At 48.8% G+C, this 23,423-nt stretch overlaps 1 protein-coding gene and 1 non-coding gene across 4 annotated transcripts; both read right to left on the reverse strand.

The window, feature by feature from the left end:
- Positions 1–299: 299 nt before the first annotated feature.
- On the reverse strand, positions 300–16,818 carry Pprc1 (PPARG related coactivator 1). Of its 3 annotated transcripts, none has more exons than XM_059257094.1 (14): positions 16,615–16,818; positions 10,887–11,069; positions 10,190–10,336; positions 9,992–10,084; positions 7,024–9,883; positions 6,701–6,754; positions 5,640–5,697; positions 4,842–4,909; positions 3,259–3,973; positions 1,694–1,834; positions 1,529–1,595; positions 1,296–1,417; positions 922–1,073; positions 300–660 (listed from the first exon to the last, which is right to left on the reverse strand). In XM_059257094.1, exons 1-14 carry the CDS (start codon positions 16,765–16,767, stop codon positions 557–559), a joined length of 4,917 nt encoding a protein of 1,638 aa, XP_059113077.1. In that variant the 5' UTR covers positions 16,768–16,818; the 3' UTR covers positions 300–556. The 3 variants fall into 3 exon arrangements, with proteins under 3 accessions (XP_059113077.1, XP_059113080.1, XP_059113073.1); XM_059257097.1 differs by having other exon boundaries at positions 1,529–1,589; positions 4,842–4,912; XM_059257090.1 differs by having other exon boundaries at positions 4,842–4,912.
- Positions 16,819–18,618: 1,800 nt separating this feature from the next.
- Trnaa-agc (transfer RNA alanine (anticodon AGC)) lies at positions 18,619–18,691 on the reverse strand. Its single transcript has one exon. It is a non-coding gene; the product is annotated as a tRNA-Ala (tRNA).
- Between the last annotated feature and the right edge of the window lie 4,732 nt (positions 18,692–23,423).

Here is a 23,423-nt window from a genome sequence, read left to right on the forward strand (position 1 = left end):
AGTATCAGAGGCTCAAGGTCATCTTCAGCTACAGTGAGCTAGAGGACAGGCTAGGGACAGAGGCTGCCAAAACATAAATCAGTATTTCAAATGTCTTTGAAGTTTGAGAAGTGTTTTTCCCCTTCTGACTTGTTTTACATGTGACAGAGCTGAAAAGCCAAGTTAAATTCAATGTGATGTTACACCTAACCAGAAGAGAAGTCCTAGGAACTCAGTGAAGGTGAGCATGACCCTAAATGTGTTCAGAAAAGTACTGAATACACCTGGTATTAGCACACAGAAAGAACAACACGTGGGCGTTCTCTATAGTTCATGTTTATTAGATGTTCCCCTCAGACCCACCTTACATAGAAATGCAAGTTAATTTTTTCAGTACCTGTTATTAAAAAACAAAAACCACTTAAAAATCCCAGTTTAACACATTTTTATTTAACCTTTTTCCATTTATTATAAAACAGTCATTTCCACACTAGCAGCTCTCTCCCCCTAGAGTGGGGGAGGGGTGGAGGAGGTTGGGCACCTCCAGAGAAAGTGGGTGGGGGAGAAGTGCCCAGGGTTACCTCCTCAGGTTCTTCTGGGCCTGTTTCAACAATGTATCAAAATCAAGAGAATCAAATTTGCTCTTCACAGGGGCAGGATCAAAGTCTTCCCGATTGGAGTCTACAGAGCAGAGAGGAAGCAACCCTATAGTGTCTGACCCCACTTCTCAATCCCAGGGTTTTCAAATGGCCCAACCCGGCAGCAGACGGAGCAGAACTGGCATGCTTGTGAAGAGGTGCGGAGAGCCCACTCCCTCTACCCCACCCTGTAGGGTCTTTGGATGTGGGAATGCAAGTCAACTAGCTTTACTCTCAAGGTCCGAGAAACCCTTCCGGGGCAGGGATGAGGCATGCCAAGCCCTCGGCCTCCTCCAGCACTCACCCAGGTCGGAGTAACTCCTCTTGCAGAACTGCCTGCGACCCCCAAAGCAGAGATCGAAGGGCTGTTCATCGGCCTGCCGCAGCTTGTGGCCACTCTCGATCGCTGCAAATGCCTCTTCAGCGTAACGGTAGGTGACGAAACCATAGTTGTCCCTAGTGGGGAGGGGAGCCACTTACGCACGGTCATGGAGAAGACTCAGCACCCCGAGTACACACACACACGTGCTTCTTCTCATTTCCCCCATCGTCAACCCTCTGATGATGAAAACGGAGGTGACCCCACACAGCTCAGCACAACAGGACACAGGAAAGAGAGAAACATCAAGGTCTATGAACATCAAGTAGAAACAACCTAACTTCAAGACCCAAGCTTACCCTTGAACACGAAAATGAATGGTGCACTCCTCGATCTCTCCAAAAACAGAGAACCTCTGTTTCAGCTCTGACCGAGTCATGCGGCTAGGTATTTTCCCAATGAAGACTACCCTTCTCTCTTCCTATGTCGGACAAAGGAAAAAGACACCGTGAGCCAGAGCTGCAGCTGTTGATGACTCTGAGCTCATGGCATAGGACAAACGGCTCCTCCCAGGACTGGCTTCTCTACTCACTATAGCGCGCTCCTTCTGCAGCACCCTCTGCCTTTGGTAATGGTCATTTGAACGGTAAGAGCTGTACCTGACAAGAGAGGTCCCATCAGCCCCCAAAACACAATTCAAGACTCTCAGACACATGCATCCTAGATGCACTACCCTCAAACACATGCGCATGCTCACCGCCGTCTTCGATCACTTCTTCTGTGAGGGGAGACAGAGGGAGAACGGCTTCTGGAACTGGAGGAGGAGGAGGAGGAAGAGGAGGAAGAGGAGGAAGAGGATGAACACCTTCTGGAACGCCCCGAGGAACTGCAGCTGGACCTGGAATAAAGGGCATAGGAAGGATGAGAATGGGGTCGGTAAGTTTCACTACCTCAGCCAGGCTCAGACTTGCCTCCCTGGCAAGAAGTTCAGGACCCAAGATAAAGGAGAACAGAAGCGTTTCAAGTTTTCTTCACAGATAACAAATGGGAAACCCTTCATAAAAATTTATATACATTAAGTATTTTTACAGTTTTACATGACATTTTTATTACCCTCTTCCTTGAGAAGGGGTTTCACTAGGTAGCCCAAGCTGGCCTTGAACTTGTGATTGTGCTATCTCTGCCTTGCCAGCACAGGGATTGTGCTCCGGTGCTCAGCATGCACACTTATTTGTGGTACTGAGGATATGTATACCTAGGGCCTTCCACACAGTTGACACAGCTCTACTACTACTGAGCTTCATTTACCATATGCTTCCCACTGAAAATGGTAAAACCCTTAAATCAGAAACAGAAAGGAAATACGGGGAGACTCAGGAGACAGAGGGCTAGCTAACCCTGGTTTCGACAGCTACTCTATTTGCAGTGCTGGAGCAAGGTTCCAGAGTCTGAGTTCCAACTGTTCCCCTAGCATCTCTCAGAGCAATACTGTAACCAAGGCGAGGGTGGAGGTTCCCACGTCAGACTATTGTTCACAGCCATTTCTGGAGACAGGGATCAGTGCTGGAGCAGTGTCTCATATATCCCAAGACTAGCCCCACACTCTGTAGCCAAGAATAATTTAACTTGTGATCCTTCTGTCTCCATTTCCTCAGTGTTAGGATTACAGGCATGTAACACATGTGCAGTTTACATGGTGCTGGGAATCCAATCCAGGGCTTCATGAATACTAGGCAGTCACTCTACCGAGCTACAACTGCACAAGAATTCTTTCCTTTTGACAGTAATTTATCGTGTGTGTGTGTGTGTGTGTGTGTGTGTGTGTGTGTGTGTGTGTGCGCATGCATTATACCACAACATGCATGCAGAGGTCAGAGGACAACTTTCAAAAATTGCTCCTCACTCCACCATGTGATCCTAGGATCACACTCAGGTCACCAAGCATGCGTCTTTATCTTTACCTACTGAGCCATCTCATCAGCACTTAAGGGTAACCCACTATCCTGCACTGACACCAAGAAAATACCAGGTATGAGCACCGGTAATAATAGTAATCACAGTCAAGATCAAACTCTAACAGTCTACTCAAGGTGTATCTTCAAGGAAGCAGAAAATTTCAGGAATATCCCAGACTCCACCACAGGATAGTCCCACAGCTTGCCTCCAACAATACACAAAAAGGAAGACAAAAGCCAAAGACAGAAACCTTCAGCCTTAGTGACTGAAAGCACACGAGTTAATCCATAGCCTTTTCAAAGTAAACTACGAAAGAGTTCATGAGCTTCCCAAATGGAAAGACTCTAACAGGCCAACAAAGCTCACCTTCGCCACCTCTTGTGGGGGGGGGAGAGGGACCTGGACCGGGATCGGGATGAGGAAGACACCGATGAAGAGGAGGATGCTTCGCTGGTCCGGTTGGACCCAGAGCTGACAGACCGGCTGCTGTGGCCACGGCGGCCCTGCCAGCCCCGACCTGGGGGGCTGACTGATCTGCAGGCTTTTCGGTAACAGCGCATTGACTGCTGCTTGCCTGGGGGCTCAGAGGGAGTCCTAGTGTTCATGTCATTCCGGCAGGGTGAGGCCTCAGGAGACAGCAAGGTGGATGGGGCAAGACAGGGCGCTGTAGGCTCTGCCTGCTCATTTCTAGTCCTGTGATCAAGTGGTTCCTGGGAAGTTGTGCATGGAAGTAGGGGAGCAGCTGGGCCCAATGACAAGACAGGTTTGATGGTGATATCCTGATGGCGCTTGACATTCCATCGGGAGCCCACCTCTGGAATGACTAGGGCAGGCATCTTTTTGGGGGGTGTCCTGCTTCGGACACAATAGTCATGGTCCCCAGAGCCCACATGGACAGGACTAGGACCATGGACCCCTTCTTGGAGGCAGGCTGCAGCTGGATGTTTGGCCTCTGTAACTCCTTCAGGCTTCAGGGTTCCCTCCTGGGCGGTAGACTTAGGAGATTTGGCTCTGGCCAACAGTGAGACAGCAGCCAGGGGCTTCCATAACTGGTGGGGAGGGGTAGCTGGAGGGGTGAGCCCTGTGGGGGAGGGAGGATGGAGATAGCAGGGTGAGATCCAGTTCTACACTCCAGATTCTGTGATCTAGGAGGTTCAGACCCCACTTCTCAAGAGTACGCTAAGCACTGACAACTGCCCAACTTCTCTAACTGCTGTAACAAGAGATTAGCCACTTAACTACCTAAGTCTACCTGATGACCAGGTTCTACCCAATTACCCCATCATTTTCATGCTTAAATCCACCCTCCACCTAGCATTACCTTATGTCTAGGCTGCATCTTGCCTAGATTCAAGCCATAAACTTACCAACTTCCCTTCCAGCTCCATACCTGTTATCTAGATTCTTGCTAGACAAACCATCCAAAAACCAGGCTGAGAATGCCTTTTCAATTGTTTCTTCAAAACATATACAGGATGAAGTCCCAGCAGCTTAATACAGCACTCAAGTTCCATGATCGGCCCTCTTGTTTAATCACTGAGCCTTAACTCTTGCTTTGTTCTGTCAACTACCCCAGGGAGCCTCCCTACTCTCCAGCCAAACCAAACCACTTCCAGGGCTACAAAACCTAACAAGCTAGTTCCTTCGGTAGTTAGTTCAGTCAGGCTGCTGTTTCCCTAAAAGCTACCATCTGACTGACAGAAGTGACTGTTCTCAGGCCTCAGCTCAGTGTCAACAGTCTACACACCCCTCCCCCACTGCCCCTCACAGCCTAGGGAATACATCACCTCTGATAATCAACAGGCTCATTTGTTTACACATCTGCCCCCTTGACCATGAACACAGCAATGGAGACCAGATGTCTGTACCTCAACGTCCACACACACTGCTGTACAGCAGGGACTGCACAGGTGCCGCACAGACTAAACCAGAGTTCAACCTGAACCCACCTGCCACGTTGGCCAGTTCTGGGGCTTGTAACCGGTCTAGGGGTCTCTTCTCCGGGGGAGTGTCAATGCTGCTGGCGGGGGGGAAAAGGGAAAGCCTGGTTCATTGCCTCAGTATCTTGTATATCTGTTTTCCTCACAAAGCAACGAAAAAGGTGTATGTAGAGAAAAACAGGGTGCCCAAACTGCCCCATAGTTGTCTTCTAGCACAGAAGGGCCATAGTGACCAAGCGGTAGATTGGGCCTATTCAATTCTGCCAAATTTCAGGAAGCAGGCTGGCTAGGACCTTCAATGAGATGACCCTGAGTTCCCCCACCTCCTTCAATCAGGAACCTTGCCTACCAAGCTCAACTCTAACTGAAATCAGTGTGGATGAAGAATACACTTAGCAGATCAGGAATGTGAAAAATGAGGCCTCATTGTCAGAATGCTGTGAAGGAGAGGTTCAGGTAACTGTGTCCTTCAAGGAGTTAGGGGAGCCCCAGCTATTTGTCCCTCTACTTTAAGTGACCCCATCACCAGCACTGAACAAGCTTGAAGTCTGACAACAGAAGGGAAGAAATCCAGAAGACATCATTTGCCAAATTATAGGAGGCATTGGTATTCCGGATAGTACATACCCTCCCCCACCTCATCACCCAAGACAGTGTCTGGCGGTAACAGAGCGGGGACAGAAATGGGGGAAGACACTAGAGTCGATGGAACATCCCTGCCACAAAGGTGTCCAGCTGGAAGTCCTGGAGTGCTGGCGGCTGCTGACCAACAGCTGTAGGGTAACTCGATCACATCTCCATACTTACCCTGAGTTTCCTACAGCCAAGCTGTCAGCAGGAGCCGGGAGAGGACACTCCTTTTTGGCTGTAAAGAAATCATATTAGTTAAAAGCCCAACCAGATGTTCCAAACTGAGGTGGCATAGAAGTGCATTCTGACACCCCGAGGAGGAAGCCAGCTTTGCCTACACAAAGCTCAGATCCAGTTCCTCCAGTGCTATGTAGATAATGACATTTAGTTATTTCTCCTCTGCTCAGAAATACCCACTCCCCACTGATTCTAAGTCAGAGTCCAAATTGATGGGCCTAGAAGTCAAGGATCTGCCTAACTAATGTCCTAGCCATAAATTGAAATGGGGTCTCACTGTGTAGCCCAACAGGCCTGGAACTTTCATATAAACTAGGCTGGCCTTGAGCTCAGAGATCTACTTTCCAGTACTGGGATCAAAGACACATACCACACTCGATAGTACACTTGTCTAGCAAATGAATCTAGGACCATGCACACAGGCTAAGCATGGGTTCTCCCATGAAACTACATCTCTAACAACACATAGCCTACCTGTCTCACTCTTCTGTTTTACATTCTGCAGATATCTGTTGCCAACTCAAGTTATCTGTGCAGAGTCTTTTCCCAATTATACCATAAGCTCTTCGAGAAGTGACCTCCACAGCACCCAGCACCAAGCCTTGTCTTGAGAAAGTTAAGCTCTTCATTGCCTTCCAAAATATCTTCTAGGAAACCTCCCATACTCTTTTCTGCCTTACACACCACATGTGTTATACGACATCCCACCTCTCAAAGTTCAGCTGAAGAGTTGCTCCCCTCTAGAAAAAATCCCCATCCAATCCCAACCTCCCTTCACTGTCTCCTCATCTACTCTTTAATTACTTATGCTATACCACCATATCCCTGGCTTAGATTACTCTCCCAGGGGAAATGTTGCCTCTCCATGCCAATTAAGAAGCTCTTCTGGTTGTTGAGATTACCCCCTACCCTCTACTCCAGTTCAAGCTACTACAAGGCTAAACCCAAAGGAACTGTAAACAAAAACAAAAGTTGGAACAAAACTATCTAGGTTCCCTCACCTTCTGATTTCTCAAACTGCTCCAACAGACTGGACAGGTCCGATGCTTCGATTCCTGTGAAGGAATACAAGAGATGAAAATCTAGCCCTACTCAACTGAGTTCACAGGTCCTAGGATGCCTCCACTTCTCCCTTTACATGCCTCCCTGTCCACCAAAGCTAGTGAAGCAAGGGAGTGGCACATAGCAAGGATTCAAATACAACCAGAGCCCCCAAAAAATCCAACAAAGGGCAGCCTTTTGGACGTTATTCCTTCTGGCCTGTGGGCAACACTTCCAGCCAACCCCTGTATCCTTCTCGTACTGACTACAGTGCAGCACTCACCAATCTCACTGATGAATGCCTGGACCACATCCTCAGAGCCCTGAGAACGCGGGGTGGGCAGGAAGGACAGCTTCCTTAGACGGGCTGGATGGACAGCAGGCATCTTCGGAACAGTGCTCTGCCTTGGTATGGGAACAGCCTTGCTAGCTGCAGAGGAGGGCTTCTCCTTTGTTGTGTTCTCCTGAGCCTCAGGCTTTAGCCTCTCTGATGCAGACTCCCCAAGAGCTTCACACTCAGCAGACAGACATGGTGGAGCCTTGCCCTGGGGACTTTGTACCAGGGTGGACTCTTTGTGTTTTGGTTGGGGAGACACAGGCACTGGCTGAATCTCTAGCTTTGTAGGCTCTATCGATGGAGCTATGGGGCTGGCTGGCCCAGAACTTAAGGAAGGAGTCACTGGCACAGGAAGCTTATCTTCAGGAGGACCAGCTGGATTACTACTGGATTCCACATTGGATGGGGGAACAGCTCTTCCAGCTGAGGCTGAAGACAAAGGAGGTGGAGAAACACTAGACCAGAATGGAGGCTGCTGCAGCCCTGGGCCCCACCCCACAGGCCCATAGGCACAGCTGGAGCTGTAAGGTGAAACTGGTGCAGGAGGGGGTACCCAAGGCACATTGCAAGTTGGGGGTACAGCATAGGTACCAGGAGTACCAGACACCATGGGCATCGTTGGTTGTGGGGGCAGACAAGGATAGCCGGAAGAGGACACAGAAGGATAACAAGGCCAGGGTGGCACAGGGGTATAGTGGGTATAGGGGTCAGGTGGTATTTGTCTCATTGACACTGGAAGTCCAGGTGGTTGCAAGGGAGGTGGGGGCACACTGGGGACTCCATGGCCACCTGAAGGAAGAGGAAGCAGAGGAGGTATGCCTGGAGGGAAAGGCAAAGGAGGGGGCATTGTGGAAGGGATGGGCCCAGCAGGAGACACAGACTGCAAGGTAGGAGGGGGCGGTCTAACTGCAAGTGGCATCTCATGAGATGGCACCTGTTCAGGGTGAGCCGAAACCACAGGTTTGCTGGCAGACGGCTCAGGACTAGGGGAAGCAGGGCTGGTGCCCACAGACACAAAACAAGTCTCTGCTGGAGCTACAGGGCTTCTCTGTGGAGCGGTCTTCTTGGCTGGGGCTGGTGGAACCAGACAAGGGATATCTGCCAGTTCTGTGGGGGTCTCTGGAAGACTAGGCCACTTGCCAGCTGGGGGCTGAGAATTCCTGCCTTCTGCTTCTGCTTGCCGTTGCTGCCTTCGTTGCCGGTACTCAGACAGGCTGAGAGGCCGAGGTCTGGCTTCTGGGGTTGTAGCACTGGTGCTACCTTCCACCTTCAGAGGACCTAGAACACCCTTGACTTCAGGGGTGATGACCTTGGGCTGCTTTGAGGACTCCAGGGAAAGACGATCTCCCTGAGCTGCTGCTATTGCAGCTCGCCTAGGGTCAGTTGGTCTGGACTTAACTACCACAGGATCTACTGGAGTCAGGTCATTTGGAATAGGGTCAACTACCACTGTGTCAGCTGGGATAGCATCAGCTGGAGACAAGTTATCTGAAGTGGCAATAGCCACTGCAGGTTCAACTCTTGCCCTGTCAGCCAGGACTGGGCCAGTCAGCATTGGGCCGACTGGGAGAGGACCAACCAGCTCTGTACTAGCTGAAGCCTGGTCAACAGGTATAGAATCAGCTACAGCCTGGCCAAATGCAGTGGCATCAGCTTCAACAGAGTCAACTGGCATGGGGTCAGATTGAGCAGAGTCATTTAGTGAGAGAATGGGGTTGCCTCGACTAGTGTCAACCAGCTTAGGGCAGAGGTCCAGAGCATCTTCTTCAGCAGAACTATCCTGTCCTGTACTTCTTTGTAAGTCCTCAGACCCAGTCTTCTCCAAGGCAGCTGCCCATGCCCGAGCCCACGCCCGAGGCTTCCCCCTGCTCTGAGGAGCCTCAGCCTCTCTCTGAAGTTCTTCCTGAGGCTGTTTCTGTAAGTTGCCTGTCTGAGAGTTCACCTCTGTAGTCACAGTAGACTGTCCACGAGAGGATGATCTCAGCCTCCTGGTATAGCCTTCCAAACAGGCTGCTGGCTGCTCCTTGCTCTTCTTCTTCCTGCCCTTTCTGGGAACTCTCTGAAAACCCTGAATTGCATTAGTGGGTGAGTTCTGAGGCTCCTTGGGTGACAATGACTCCATGATTTCCTTGGGCTCCAATAAGCAGGCAGAGTTCAATGATAATTCTTGATCAGGGCAAGGGTCAACCTTAGGCACAGCAGCTTCCGTCCCGGCCTCCATGGTGGGCACGAGTAGCTGCAAGGCAGGACTGGTCCCTACAGACTCATCCAAGAGTACAGACTGGGATCCAGAAGGAATCTGCCGCACCACAACCGGGATCTCCAGGTCATCACCAGCTGTGGCAGCCTGGCCCACTATCTCCAGCACTACACAACCCTCTGGCAATGTCAAATCATCCGCCTGTTCCTGAAGCTCATCCTCAAGTGATGCCAAGTGGGTGAGGTTGGGCAAGCAGTATGGATGCATGGCTCGTACCAGCTCACTCAGTGAGGAGATGCTCTCATCACCAGGTGCTGAAACTGCCACCTTTGCTGCTGTTGGCTTGTCTTCGTCCTCTGGGCATGCCAGGTGCATGGGGAAGTCCACGCTGTTCACAGAGTTGTCCAGTTCTCCAGCAAGCATCTGACCACTGAAGCTGGCGACCTCCTCCTCCTCTTCTCCATCACTGCGCTGCTGGGGGGGAGGGGACTGACCCCATCGAGGTCTTGGTCTTGAGGGTCTCCAACTAGGCAGCCTTGGGGAAGAAGTTTCCAAGAAAGGAGGTGGAGAGAAGTCCCAAGGAGAATCTGCAAGGGACATCTCAACCTACAGGAGAAAGAGCAGATTCCTCAAGAAGTGCTTTCCAGACAGTCCCTATGTCCTCCCCAAACTGTGAGTTCATGAGGGTCCCCAGGTAAGGCTTACTCCACTCACCCTACTACCGCCTGTGCTAGGCCCCAAAGGATCAATTGGGGTGATGAGGTCACGTTCTGGGGGTGTCCGAGAGAGAGTGAGTAGCTTGTGGAGCTAAGAAGAGACCCCTGAATCAGTTTGTGCAGATTTATATGAACAGGCTCACAGATGTGGCTGTGACCTCTGTACTGGCCACATCCCACCCACCCCCATACTCACAGAGGAGCTCTCCCGGGGAGACACAAGCAGCTCTGAATCAGGAATGCTGTCAAATGGGGACAGGTTTTCAGAATCTGCGTTGTCCAGGATCTCTGTCAGAGCTGTGAGTAGCGACATTTCGTTCTGGTCCTCCAGAGATAACCTGTTCTGCTCCAGAGAGACAAGAGGTTCCCCCAAGATCTCTAATAACCTACCAAGCCATACAAAGAACTGGATGCCAAGAGAATTAATCTCCCAGCAAGAAGGATTTGAGTCCCAGGAAGGATGGGTTCCCATCTTTTACTACCTACCCACTCTCTAGTGCTAAAGGAGACCTGTTAGACTGAATCTTAGCTTGGGTTTCACACTCTTACACATTCAAGTAAGATGTGAGATGCTCAGGAAACCATCCAGGGCTAGACTGGTATTAGGCTCAAAAGCAGACCAGAACCTCCTGGACATGTAGGTCAAAGACCCTGAAAGGAGATAAGCTTTAGAGCATAGTCCAAGCTAAAAGCACCCCTTCATGGGCCAGTCAGGCACTCTGTAGTCTAACTCTACCTACATACAAAAACATCTTTCAAGGACTCAGGTTAGGCATCCAAGAGGCCATGATCTGGGAGAACAAAGCCATGTCTAAAACAGCTCCAAAAATTTGAGACAGACCATCCCATGCAAAGATCCTGTCTCAAAAACTCCAAGCCTTGCCCTAGCTTACCTCTCCAAGACTCCCAAAATCCTCAATGAGGGAGATGAGGGAGGCATCCATGTAGTTCTGCATGGTCTCCAGTAGTGTCTCATCCTGCAGTATCAGCTCCTCCATTTCCAGGTCTTTATCCCTCAGAGAGGAGCCCAGTCGAGAAAGATTGACAAAGCTAGAGTCATCCCCCTCCTCATGGACCTGAGGCAAAAGAGGGAGAGGGTAAGTCAGAAAGACCTTTGGAGGGCAGCTATTTAATAACTCCATTAAAATCAGGAATCCAGCCCTCCAACAATGGGCTTGAACAGCAACACTGCCACCATGGTCTAAGGCCTGGACTAGCTAGGCAAAGAAGTATAAGCCAAAAGCAAAAGCACCAACAGATGGCAGTGTTCTGGGCCGAACAGAGTTTAGACTCCACCCACAAACAGCTGGAGCCATGAGACAGTATCAAACACCAGAAAGAACAAGAGTGGCTGGTAAGATGGCTCAGCAGGTAGAAGTAGTTACTTCGAAAGCCTGATAACCAGAGTTGAATCCCCAAAACCAAGTGTAGGAGAGAACCAACTCCGCAAAGTTGTCCTCTCACTGACCCACATGTATGCCAGGACATGTTCACCCACACTCAAAGAAACACATAACAAATGTGCATATACTATGATAATGGTGATGATAATAAAGGTTTGGTTTGGGGGTTTTTTTGGAGACAGTATGTAATCCTGGAGGTCCTGGAACTTTCTTTGTAGAGCAGGTTAGCCTCAAACTCAAAGATCTGCCTGCCTCTGCCTCCCAAGTGCTGGGTTTAAGGTGTGGCTGCTGGGCAGTGGTGGCAGTGGTGGCACAGGCCTTTAATCCCAGTGCTCAGACTCAGAGATCCCCCTGTTTCTGCCTCCCAAGTGCTGGGATTATAAGTCATCTGATAGCTGGGCAGTGGTGGTTCACTGCTTTAATCCCAGCATTTGGGAGACAAGAGGCAGTTGTGTCCGAGTTCAAGGCCAGCCTGGTCTACAGAGTGAGTTTCAAGGCAACCAGAAATACAAGAGAAACGCTGTCTCAAAAAGTTATCTGCTGTAGTGGGAAAGGTACCAGATGGAGAGGAATACCAAAGAAAAAGGTCAGTCAGGGGAAGTTAAGCTTCTAACTCACGACTCACCCCAGGTCCCCCTTAGGCCTCTGTTCTGTACTGAGCACCAATCCTCCACTCTTCCAAGAGGACTTCTTGGGCCTCCCTAGCCCATGCTGATCTCCTCTCACACCAGCTCAAACATTTTTCTCAACCTTTCACTCCCTGACAACCACATCCTGCCTATCCTGTCAAATCCTTAACATAACCCTGGGTCACAAAGATGGCTCAGCTTCTCAGTCCAGTCCTCTGTACTCACTAGGTAGAGAGAACTGATTCCTCCAGCTACAATCTCTCACACCCCAGTGGAACACAAAGGCCCCCAAACCTGCCACACCAAACAAAGGCTTAAACCTTTAATCCCAATAAACAAGCAAATGTGGTAGAACAATAGTGGTGCTACACTGGGTGGTGGTGGCGCACGGCGCACGCCTTTAGTCCCAGCACTCAGAGGCAGAGGCAGGTAGATCTCTGTGAGTTCGAGGCCAGCCTGGTCTACAGAGTGAGTTCCAGGACAGCTAGATCTGCTGTCTCAAAAACAAAAAACAAATGATAGTATAAGCCTTTAATCCCAGCACTTGAGAGGCAGAGGCAAACAGATCTCTTGAGTTCAAAGCCTGCCTGGTCAATATGGCAAGTACCAGGCCAATCAGGACTACATAATGAGACATAATGTTTTTGAGACAAGCACAAAACAAACAAGAAATGCAAAAAGCAATCACTTTCTTTCTTTCTTTCTTTTTTTTGAGACAGGGTTTCTCTGTATAACAAATTATTTTTTTTAAAGATTTATTTATTATGTATATAGTGTTCTGCCTGCATGTATGTCTGCACAACGGAAGAGGGTGCCATATCTCATAGATGGTTGTTAGCCACCACGTGGTTGCTGGGACTTGAACTTAGGACCTCCAGAAGAGCAGCTACTCAGTGCTCTTAACTTCTGAACCATCTCTCCAACCTCAACAAATTATTTTTTTTCCCCCAGAGCTGAGGACTGAACCCAGGGCCTTGCGCTTGCTAGGCAAGTGCTCTACCACTGAGCTAAATCCCCAACCCCAAATTACTTTTTAAAAGAGGAAAATAACAGACTCCAATTCTTTTGGTTCAAATAATACTTAGGATTGTACTCATATATTTGTTTATATTCTTCTGTGCATCAGAATTTATATGTGCCTATACCCCAAGTTACCCATTATGCCTTACAATACCTTATATACAATATCCACACTCCCTGTTCTTTGTGCTGGAGACTAAACCCACTCTAAGACTCTACACCTGAGTTACACTGTTAGACCCAATGATGAACAACAGAATATCAATGGTAGTTCTAAGGGAAGGGAAGAGTCTCTTCACCACCCCTACCAAATGGGAGCTAAAAAGGAAGCCTGATTCCGCAGATGGAGAGGACCTGCCTCGAAAGCTTCTGTGAACTACAGTGTCTTCAGCTGCGTCATGAGGCAGGACCCGCCCAGACCTGTCAAGTGTCATGGGCAGGGCATGGGCAAGGCCCAAAATGGAACAGGTGAGGCCAGAGCCCCAGCTATGCACATCTGCTCTTGGAAGTATGGTGTAAAGGCCTGAGAACAGAATCAGCAAACCAGATACCCTTCTGCAGCAAAGGGAGATGTAGCACTTGGACTCTCCCAAAAGAAAAAAGCAACAGGCGTGAATATCCCTCCACACTCCAACCCTCTACAGAGGTGGAGTTGCAGGGCCCAGGGAGGAAAGGCTGGTTTAGACACTTTAGGAGTCTGGGCCCAGAGCTGACGTGAAAAGGCAGCAGGTTCAGGGACTAACCCTTCCCACCCAGGCCTTCACAATCCTGTAATTACAACCAGAAGCTGAATAGTGCCTGGCTCAGCAAACAGTCACAGGTGAGCAAGTAGCCTGCATCCCCAGCTGGCCTGCCTCCTCCCTTCTACAGCCCAGGTCACTAGGCCAGACCGGTCCAGCCCTATAAACCATCATCTCTACCTCCTCTGGGCAGGTGCTGGAGGCTAAGACAGAGAGATCTGTCTCCCTTCACACCACTTCACCTATCCTCTTCACAATCCCCAGTTAAGATAGTTCCCAGGGGGTCCAGATCATCCAAGGCTAAGTCCACGCCTTTCAAAAGTGAGCTCACCACTAGCTCTAAACTCCAGCAGCCTCTTAACTGGCTTTCTCACATCAAGTCTGCTCATTCGGAATTCAAAGCCAACTTTAATTTCGGTTTTTTGAGGAGACAAAATCTCATGCAGCCCAGGCTGGTCTTGCACTTGCTATGTAACCAAGGTGATCCTTAAACTCCTCCCTCCTTTGCCCCCAGACAGGGTCTGTCTGTTTAACAGCTCTGGCTGTTCTGGAACTCACTTCGTAGACCAGGTTGGCCTTGAACTCAGAGATCCACCTGTCTTTGTCTCCTGAGTGCTGGGGCCCAGCTATACCATTAAACTCTAGGTTATCCTACCTCTAAGCCCAGCCCAGAAACTTTTTCTAGACACTTTAAAATATGTAACTAGTTGAGCTCCAGAAGCAAAAGCAGGCCATTCCTAGAACCATCAGGTCATTTCCTAGGACCATCTTAAATCCTTTCAAAAGGCATTAAGGAGTGGGGGGAGGGGAGTGGTGCCACCTTTTTATTCTCAGCATGCAGGCTGATATCTGAGTTTGAGGCCAGCCAGCCTGGCCTACTGAGCAAGTTCTAAGACAGCCAGGACTACAGAGAAACCCTGTCTCGAAAAACAAAACAAAAACCTAGCAAAATCCCTTCAATGGTATCTTACTGCTCTTAGCAATGGATTTAAACTCCTTATACTGGCTCATGCCCTGGTCTTCCAGCCAGCCTCTTCGCCAGCATGTCCTCTCCAAGTCCACCCGAGTTCCTCTCATGTCTGTTTTTCACACTGATAAAAGTCTCTTCCATTCACAGGCTCTCCCAGTTAGACTACTGACGACCACGGAATCCTCAACAGGCCGCACCTGTCTTCTATCTCACCACCACCATTCATTATCCGTCTATCCTGAGCTAAACCCAAGAGCGCACGGACCACATTCGTGTGCTTTAGCAATCCATCTGTACTTAAACATACGGCACCTCGATAACTGCTGGGTTGACTGACCATCTAACACATGAGAACAGGGTCTTGGATCCATACCATTTCTCCCAGATGGTGATGTTGTGAACAGCACCGGCCACAAAAGATGCAACCGCTTATAAGTCGGAGGAAAAGGGTAGTTGATCCCAAAGTCATTATCCCCTAGACTGTTCAGTTGGACCTTGTATTACTGGGAAGCCTGTAACCCAACTTCACTTGGGGGGTGGGGGAGGGTGGTGCTGTCAAGGGCTCCGCTTAAATTGCTTCAAGAACACAACTAATTCCTGCTCATTCACTGCCAACCTGGTTGAGCATTTTTGGAATCCCAGCAATGAACAGTAGGCTAAAAACACTTTTAAGTAAGGAGAACTGAAGGACGGACGGACACACGGACACACACACACAATTTCGGCACAAAGAATTCTCCCTTTAAATTAATATTAACTAACGTTGAATAGTTTTCAAACCACCTCCAACTTTTCCCGTCTCATCAAAAATTTCAGAAAGCCTCACACAGCCACAACTCACAAACAGTTGCGTCTGTGAGTTCAGCGGCGAATGCCTTAACCATCTCCTCCCAAAAAGATGCTGGGGAAAAAGTAAGGGGAAAAATTAAACTAGTCCCAGGTAAATTGACACTCCCATGACCCTGAATCACATATGAAGGACTTCGGGCAACCGAAAAGGCCAGTGTCTTGTGACTCACAACCCACTCTAAGCCGGTCAGACAAACGCGTCCACGAACTCACTCCTCCACAGTCCTTCAGCCTCAGTCCTCTAACCCTCGCCTCACACCCTGACATTTCTAGAAAGCTGCCTTTGGGAACATCTGGAAAGTCCACCATCCACCGACGGAAAGCGTTGCAGACGCATGCAAGAGGGAATAAATAAACTCTTCTACGCTCGGAGAAAAGTTGCCTCCCGCAGCCCCTACCGCCAGGCCAGAGGTCCCCAGCACAGACCAGAGATGGCGGGAGCGGCCGAGACACACCCAGTTCCCGGCAGTGCGGCTCCGGCGCGGATACGAGATGCCCGACAGCCTGGGACAGGAGCCACGTGGACATCCCTTCCCCGCCCCCACGTGGACCCGCGCCCCGCGCTCCCCCCGCCCCGCCGGCAAGCCCTACCCACGTGGGCGCCCGCGCCGCCTAGGGGGAGGGGGAGGCAGACAAGTTCTCCCGGGAAAATCGTCCCCCCACACCGCACGTGCTCCGAAAAAGGAACTCCGGCGCCAAGCTGCTGGAGCTCTCTTCGGCATCCTTAGAAAGCAGCCCTTAGCCTTCAACTCCAATCCCCAGCCCCCGCCGCCCCAGCGAGGGCCACGTTCCCGACGCCCGACTCTGTCCCTCAGGCGTTCCCAGGAATCGCCGCAGGGTTCCTCCCTCTGCGGGTGTACCCCCAGAAAACGACCCAGGTCCTCTCCACCCTAGCCAGCTCCCGCAGCATCAGCACGCCAGTGCTTCCTCCCTTTCCTGTGGCGTCCACGTGTCACCGCCCGGCACACGCCGCTTTGCTGCCAGCCGCGGGCCGCCCGCCACCCTCTCACCTGCTCCGCAGCGCTCACGGCGCCCACGGTCCCATGCGGCGCTTGGCTCCAACTCGCCCAACCGCCGCCGCGAACTCCACCGCCAGGGTCAGGACCTGGGCCCCCAGTCGGAGGCGGCGCGACTCGGTCTCTCCGTCCCCGGCGCGCCGCCATCTTGGCCCCTGAACACCCAGCACTGCTCTGATCGCCGGCGCCGCCTCGCCCAGCCGATTGTGGGAAAGGAACTACATCTCCCGAAGGACACTGCAAGACTTCGAATCCCAGAAGGCCATGCGGCGAGCCACTCTTGCACCCGGGGAGAGGACGAGGACCCTGACCTTCCTCTAGGGTTCCTGGGAATGGTAGTCTCTAAAGGAAGACTGGATAGTAGGAGCCCTAGGAGTATTGTAGGGCTCAGTTTTGTGGCACTATGGGAGACCACAAGTTGTTGAGTACGCAGTAGTAAGGAAGAGAGTTAGTATTTGCCTATCACTTTATTTTTGTTAATTTGTCCAAATGTTAGACCGCTTTCTTTGTTTGACGTTCTACCTGCTACACTTTCCTTTCACCTTAGTTCACGTCGGCCGCTGTTTTGAAACAGCACCCCCAAGTGGACATTCGAAGTCTACACACTAACACTCACCCAATCTCATACTGCGGCACTAGAGCAAAATTTTCTCTTACAATACCGCATTTTCCTCTCTTTCTTTACAGTTACTCAGAAAACTACGTTGGTTTCTCTTTATCAAGCCTCTTTGTTACTGCTCCAGAAATCCTTGCCATCCTCCAAAGACAAGTATTCTTCTTGCTTTTGTGTCTCTGCATGGAACGTTATTATGCCTTCAAATCTTATTTAATGTAAGAAAGCTTTTCTGATTATCCCAGCCAGCCACAATCCTTTTCTGTATTTTTACACTTCACCCCATCAACATCTACCTCTAGCCTCCACATACATGAAAGCACACACATACAGATATCAAAAAGTATAACAAACTAGGTGTGGTGGCACATGACTATACCACCAGCTCTGGGGGGAAAAAAAGGCAAGAGGATCAACTATTGAAGCCTGTCACATGGCTCAACCCATAAAGGCACTTGAGGACCTGAGTTTGATCCCTGGAACTTACATAGTGGAAGGAGAGGAAGAACTGACCTCCACAAGTTGTCTTCTTACCTACACACACACACACACACACACACACACACACACACAGAGTGTGTGCCCATGCATGCACATTTGTAAACACAAAATAAACAAGTAAACGTAAAAGAAAGAAAAAAATTAAGAATTCAAGACCAGTCTCCACCATATAGCAAGTCTGAGACCAACCAACCCATGTTAAACCCTGTCTCAACAATAAGAAGAAAGTACAGCAACACATACTGGTCTTTTTATTTGGGGGATGGGGTTTTTTGAGACAGTGTCTTACTCTATAGCTTAGGCTAGCTTTGAATTATGTTTCCAGGGTGGCCTTAATCTTCAACAATCCAGCCTTAGCCTCCTGAGTGTGGGATTACAGGAAATGAGCCACCATGCTGATTCCATATTCAGTTAACAGTGGCAACGTTCTATATGTAATAGTTTCACAATTTGCTTTTTTCATGTAGCAATGTGTTAAGTCACCAGGCAAATGCTTCCTGAGCTATTAACGAAAACTAGTTCTATTACACGAATGTATAATTATTTAGATGTTTTCATTATTTCCAGTTTTTCACTATTACAAATTATCACAGACATCACTGCACATGTACTATGTAGCTGAAGCTAGCTTGGTACATCCTGTCTTTGCCCCCACGTGCTGAGGTGGCATGTGTCACCATGCCTGGCTATTGGAGTGGGGGGGGGTTGGGAGGAGTAGATAGGTTGACATTGGGTGTCATGTAGCCCAGGTTAGCCTCCAACTTTATCTCTAGCCAAATATGACCTTGAGTTCCTTTTTGTAATGAGTCTTTCTCTATCCCACCAGCTAGCTCCCAAATAATGACACAGAGACTTCTTCTTCTTCTTCTTTTTTTTTTTTTTTTTTTGGAGCTGAGGATCGAACCCAGGGCCTTGTGCTTGCTAGGCAAGCGCTCTACCACTGAGCTAAATCCCCAACCCCGAGACACTAATTATGAAAGCTCAGCCTATAGCTTAGGCTTGTTCCTAACTAGTTCTTCTAACTTAAATTAACCGGCTTATATTAATCCATGTTCTATGGCGTTACCTCTCGTCCATCTTGGACCTCTCGTGTACCTAGATTCCTCCTCTGTTTCCTTTTTCTTCCCAGAAATCCCACCTATACCTCCTGCCTAACTATGTGCTGTTCAGCTTTTTATTACACTAATCACAACAAATACATCTTCACACAGAGTACAAATATCCCACAACAGCTTTTCTCCCTAACTTCATATCCCAATTTCTAGGATTACAGGTGTTTGCCACTATGCCTAACTCTATTTCTGTTTTGTTGACTTGGTTTGATTTGGGTTTAAGAGATAGAGTCTTACCATGTAGTTCTGACTGTCCTGGGACCATGCTGGCCTTGAATTTATATCATTGTTACTAGATTCTCATGAACAGTTTTTTGTTGGTGGTGGTGGTGGTGGAGGTGGGTTTTTTTGTTTTGTTTTGTTTTGGTTTTGGTTTTGGTTTTTGGTTTTTTTTTGAGACAAGGTTTCTCTATGTAGTCCTGGAACTCACTCTGTAGACCAGGCTGGCCCCGAACTCACAGAGATCCACCTGCCTCTGCCTCCTGAGTGCTGGGATTAAAGGTGTGCACCACCACTGCTGTGGGCTCTCATGAACAGTTTTATTTAAACGTGGAAAATTTGGGTTTGTTTGTTTGTTTGTTTTTGCTCTATATTTCTGACTGGCCTAGAGCTTTGTAGCCCAGGCTAGCCTAGAATTCATGGACTATCTGCCTGCCTCTAAGATTAAAGGCATGCTTAAATATATGCTAAAAACCTTTCTTAGGGGGCCTGGAGAGATGGCTCAGAGGTTAAGAGCACTAACTGCTCTTCCAGAGGTCCTGAGTTCAATTCCCAGCACCCACATGGTAGCTCACAACCATCTGCAATGAGATCTGGCGCCCACTTAAGTCTTTAAAAAAAAAAACCTTTCTTAGATGCTGGGCAGTGGTAGTGCAGGCCTTTAATCCCAGCACTCGAGAGGCAGAGGCAGAGGCAGGCAGATCTCTGTGAGTCTCAGGCCAGCCTGGTCTACAGAGTGAGATCCAGGACAGGCACCAAAGCTACACAGAGAAACCCTGTCTCGAAAAAACAAACAAACCTTTCTTGTCCAGGAATGGTAGTGCATGTCTATAATCCTAGAACTCTGAAAGGGGGAGGCAAGAAGATTACCAAAAAGCATCATCTTGAATTAAAGATCAAACTGGGTGCAGAGTCAGTTCCAGGACTACCTGGGCTATGGAGCAAGACACTGTCTCAATAAATAAACAACAAAAACAAAAACAAAAACTCCGACTTTGCTCCATTAGAAAAAAAGTAAAATTTAGCTGAGTGTGGGGGCACATGACAAATCCCAGCACTTGGGAGGCAAAGACAGAGTAGTCCATGGATTCCAGGCAAGCCTGGGCTACAAAGCTCTAGGCCATTCAGGAATACACAGCAAGACCCTGTCTCAAAAAACAAAACAAGGCCGGGTGGTGGTGATGCATGTCTTTAATCCCAGCACTCAGGAGGCAGAAGCAGGCGGATCTCTGTGAGTTCGGGGCCAGCCTGGTCTACAGAGTGAGTTCCAGGACAGCCAGAACTGTTTCACAGAGAAACCCTGTCTCAAAAAAACAAAACGAAGCAAAAAAACAAATAGTTTGCACATTTAAATAAAACTGTTCATGAGAAACTAGTAAAAAATAAGATAGTGCTATGCTGTGCAAGTGACAGTCTAAGGGACATTTTGATCAGGGTGTGACACTCACCTGTGCTCCTAGCGCTCAGGAGACTTAGGCTGAACGTGAGAGGAGAGCCTAGGCTACATAGTGAGACTCCTTTCCTCCCCAAACGGTAGGGATGGGGCTGAAGATGGAGCTCAGTGACAGAGCACTTGCCTAGCATGTTCAAAGCCCACAGCTTGAGCACCATCGCTTAAAAAGACGAAGATGTTCTGGCCAGGTGCTTCCTGAAGGCTCAGCTGCTCAGAGACTGAAGAGCAAGACTTGCCTGAGTCCAAGGATTCGGGTCCAGCCTTGGCAACACAGTGAAATTTGTCTCAAAAGAAAAAAAAAATTGAGTCTCCAGTGTGTAGGGAAGAAATGACATGACATCCTGAGTGAATGTTTGTTGTTGACATGAGTACAGCCATGTCAGGGACTCCAATGCCCCAAACCCATAGGAATGGCAGGTCCTTCCCAGTCCCCCACAACATGTTGATAGTGTGCACAGAAAGTATCAACCACAGCTTGCTGCTCCTAGATGACTGCAGCCTGAGACTCCCCTACACAGACACTCTGCCAAAATTTGTTTAGCTGCTTTGTGGTTCCAGTTTAGCTGTGTATAACAAATCAGCTGAGTTTCCTGGCTGCTTGTTGGTCTTCATCAGAGTGCACAGCTCACCCATTCCAGCTTTTCTGTGTGTGTCTCTTTCTTCATTTTATCACTCCAGTTAGGGCAGTCCCTAAAGCCAAGCAGGTCTAAGAACAGTGCCAAACATGGGTTTGTCTCCAAGCATGTTCCTAAAGACCGTGAAGGAAAACCTCACAGACCACCAAACCCTGGGAACTTCTAATTATTTGTCTTGGTTTGGGTCCATGCCCACCAAAGACTTATCTGGTTATATTGATTTTTTTTTTCTGTGTAGGGTCTCATGCTATGCCATAATTGGTCTGGAACTTGCAAGCGTACTGGAATAGCTTCCTGGGTCTGGGGCTCCAGGTGTGGGTCATCTCATCCACTTTTTTTTTTTTTTTTTTTTTTTTGGTTTTTCAAAACAGGGTTTCTCTGTGTAGTTTTGGAGCCTATCCTGGAACTCACTCTTTAGCCCAGGCTGGCCTCGAACTCACAGAGATCTGCCTGCCTCTGCCTCTCAGTGCTGGGATTAAACGCGTGTGCCACCACCACCCGGCATTACACCCACTTTTTAAAAAGATTTATTTATGTGTGTGGGTGTTTTCCTGCATGTTTGTGTGTACACCACATGAGTGCCTGGTGCCTTTGGATACCCTGGACCTGGAGTAACAAGTAGAGTAGCTATGGATTGCCCAATGTGAGTGCTAGGAACTGAATCCCTGTCCTCTGGAAGAGGGCTGGTGTTCTTAACCCCTAAGCCACCTCTCCAGTCTCCACCCCTAACAGTAGAAACTAAAGTGAGACCCACTGCATGCTACGCGTGTGCTCTACTTAACCATTGAACTAACTACATCTACAGCCTCCATGATAACCCTATCCAAGTACCAGTCCGGCCTGACCCTGTTTAGCTCTGTCGATAAGAGTAAGCATATGCAGGGCAGGACAGCCATAGATGCCACAGACCCCATCACAGTTTTCAGTGAGAAGGAATTGTATCAACCGAGAAAGACAAACAGTCTCATCCTTTCTGTCTGCACCACAGCTCTCACCCAGGGCTGCTCCAAAGATGCTCTCTTCTTCCTTTGCATATCTGATCCCTGCTGAGAAGGAAGAAATTCCTGAGGCATGGTTCCTCTGGCAGTAGAAATTTTACCTTAACCACTCATTCAACACTATTGAAGTATTTCCTTAAAAAAAAAAAAAAAAAAACAAGCCGGGTGTGGTGGCGCACGCCTTTAATGCCAGCAACCAGGAGGCAGAGGCAGGCGGGTCTCTGTTGAGTTCAAGGCCAGCCTGGTCTACAGAGTGAGTTCCAGGACAGCCAAAGATACACAGAGAAATAAACAAAAACAAACGGGACATAAATCACCAAGGGTAGAAGTGGAAGTGAGAATGGGCAAGTTAATCCCGTAGTGGAGGTAGAATTGAGGCATTCAGGAAGCATTTACTAGTTAGAAGGCAGAGAAGAGGGAGAAGTGGATGTTTTCTTTTGTTTTGTTTTCCAAGACAGGGTTTCTCTGTGTAGCCCTGGCTGTCCTGGAACTCACTCCATCGACCAGGATGGCCTCCAGCTCAAAGAGACCTGCCCGCCTCTGCCTCCTGAGTTCTGAGATTAAAGATGTTTGCTACCACTACCTAGCAATGGAGAAGTGTTTTAGGAGAAAGTTCAAATTTATTAACTTCCTGGGCTAAGGGCTGTGGATCAGTGGTAGAACATTGATTTTGTATTTTGTTTTATAAGATAGGGTTTCACTATGTAGCCCAAGATAGACTGGCACTTACAATCCTGTTGGGTTTACAGGTATAAAACCAGCTAGAACAGTACTTGCTTTGCATGTGCATGGCCCTGGGTTCAATCCTGAACACCAGAAAAAAGAAAAGTATACATTATATTTTTTATCTATATCTATCTATCTATCTATCTATCTATCTATATATTATTTATTTATTTTTCTGAGACAGGGTTTTTCTGTATAAACAGTCCTGGCTGTCCTAGAACTCACTTTGTAGACCAGGCTAGCCTTGAACTCTCAGTGATTCACCCGCCTCTGCCTCCCAAGTGTGGAGATTAAAGGTGTGCGCCACCACCCGGCTTGATATATTTTAAAGATTGTATAATGTGTGTGTGTTTCACGTGCAATATGTGCACGTGGGAGTGTGGTGGTGCAAGCGCCATGCTGTATGTCTGGCAGTCAACGGACAGCTTCTGGAGGTCATCTCTTCCTCCACTGTCGATCCCGGGTATGGAACTCAAGTGCTCAGGCCTGTGTGGCACACGTTTTACCTCCTGAGCCTTTGACCAGCCACACAAAACTATTTCTGAG

Source organism: Peromyscus eremicus, chromosome 1 (assembly GCF_949786415.1).
Source record: "Peromyscus eremicus chromosome 1, PerEre_H2_v1, whole genome shotgun sequence".
Classification (NCBI taxonomy): domain Eukaryota; kingdom Metazoa; phylum Chordata; class Mammalia; order Rodentia; family Cricetidae; genus Peromyscus; species Peromyscus eremicus.

Excerpts from the sequence above, each read along its gene's own strand:
- Pprc1 (XM_059257090.1), bottom strand. The coding sequence starts at position 16,767 with ATGGCGGCGCGCCGGGGACGGAGAGACCGAGTCGCGCCGCCTCCGACT. Across the intron at positions 10,085-10,189 it reads CTCCCCGGGAGAGCTCCTCT|CTCCACAAGCTACTCACTCT; the intron begins GTGAGTATGGGG and ends GTCTCTTCTTAG. Across the intron at positions 1,074-1,295 it reads ATTCATTTTCGTGTTCAAGG|GGACAACTATGGTTTCGTCA; the intron begins GTAAGCTTGGGT and ends CCTCCCCACTAG.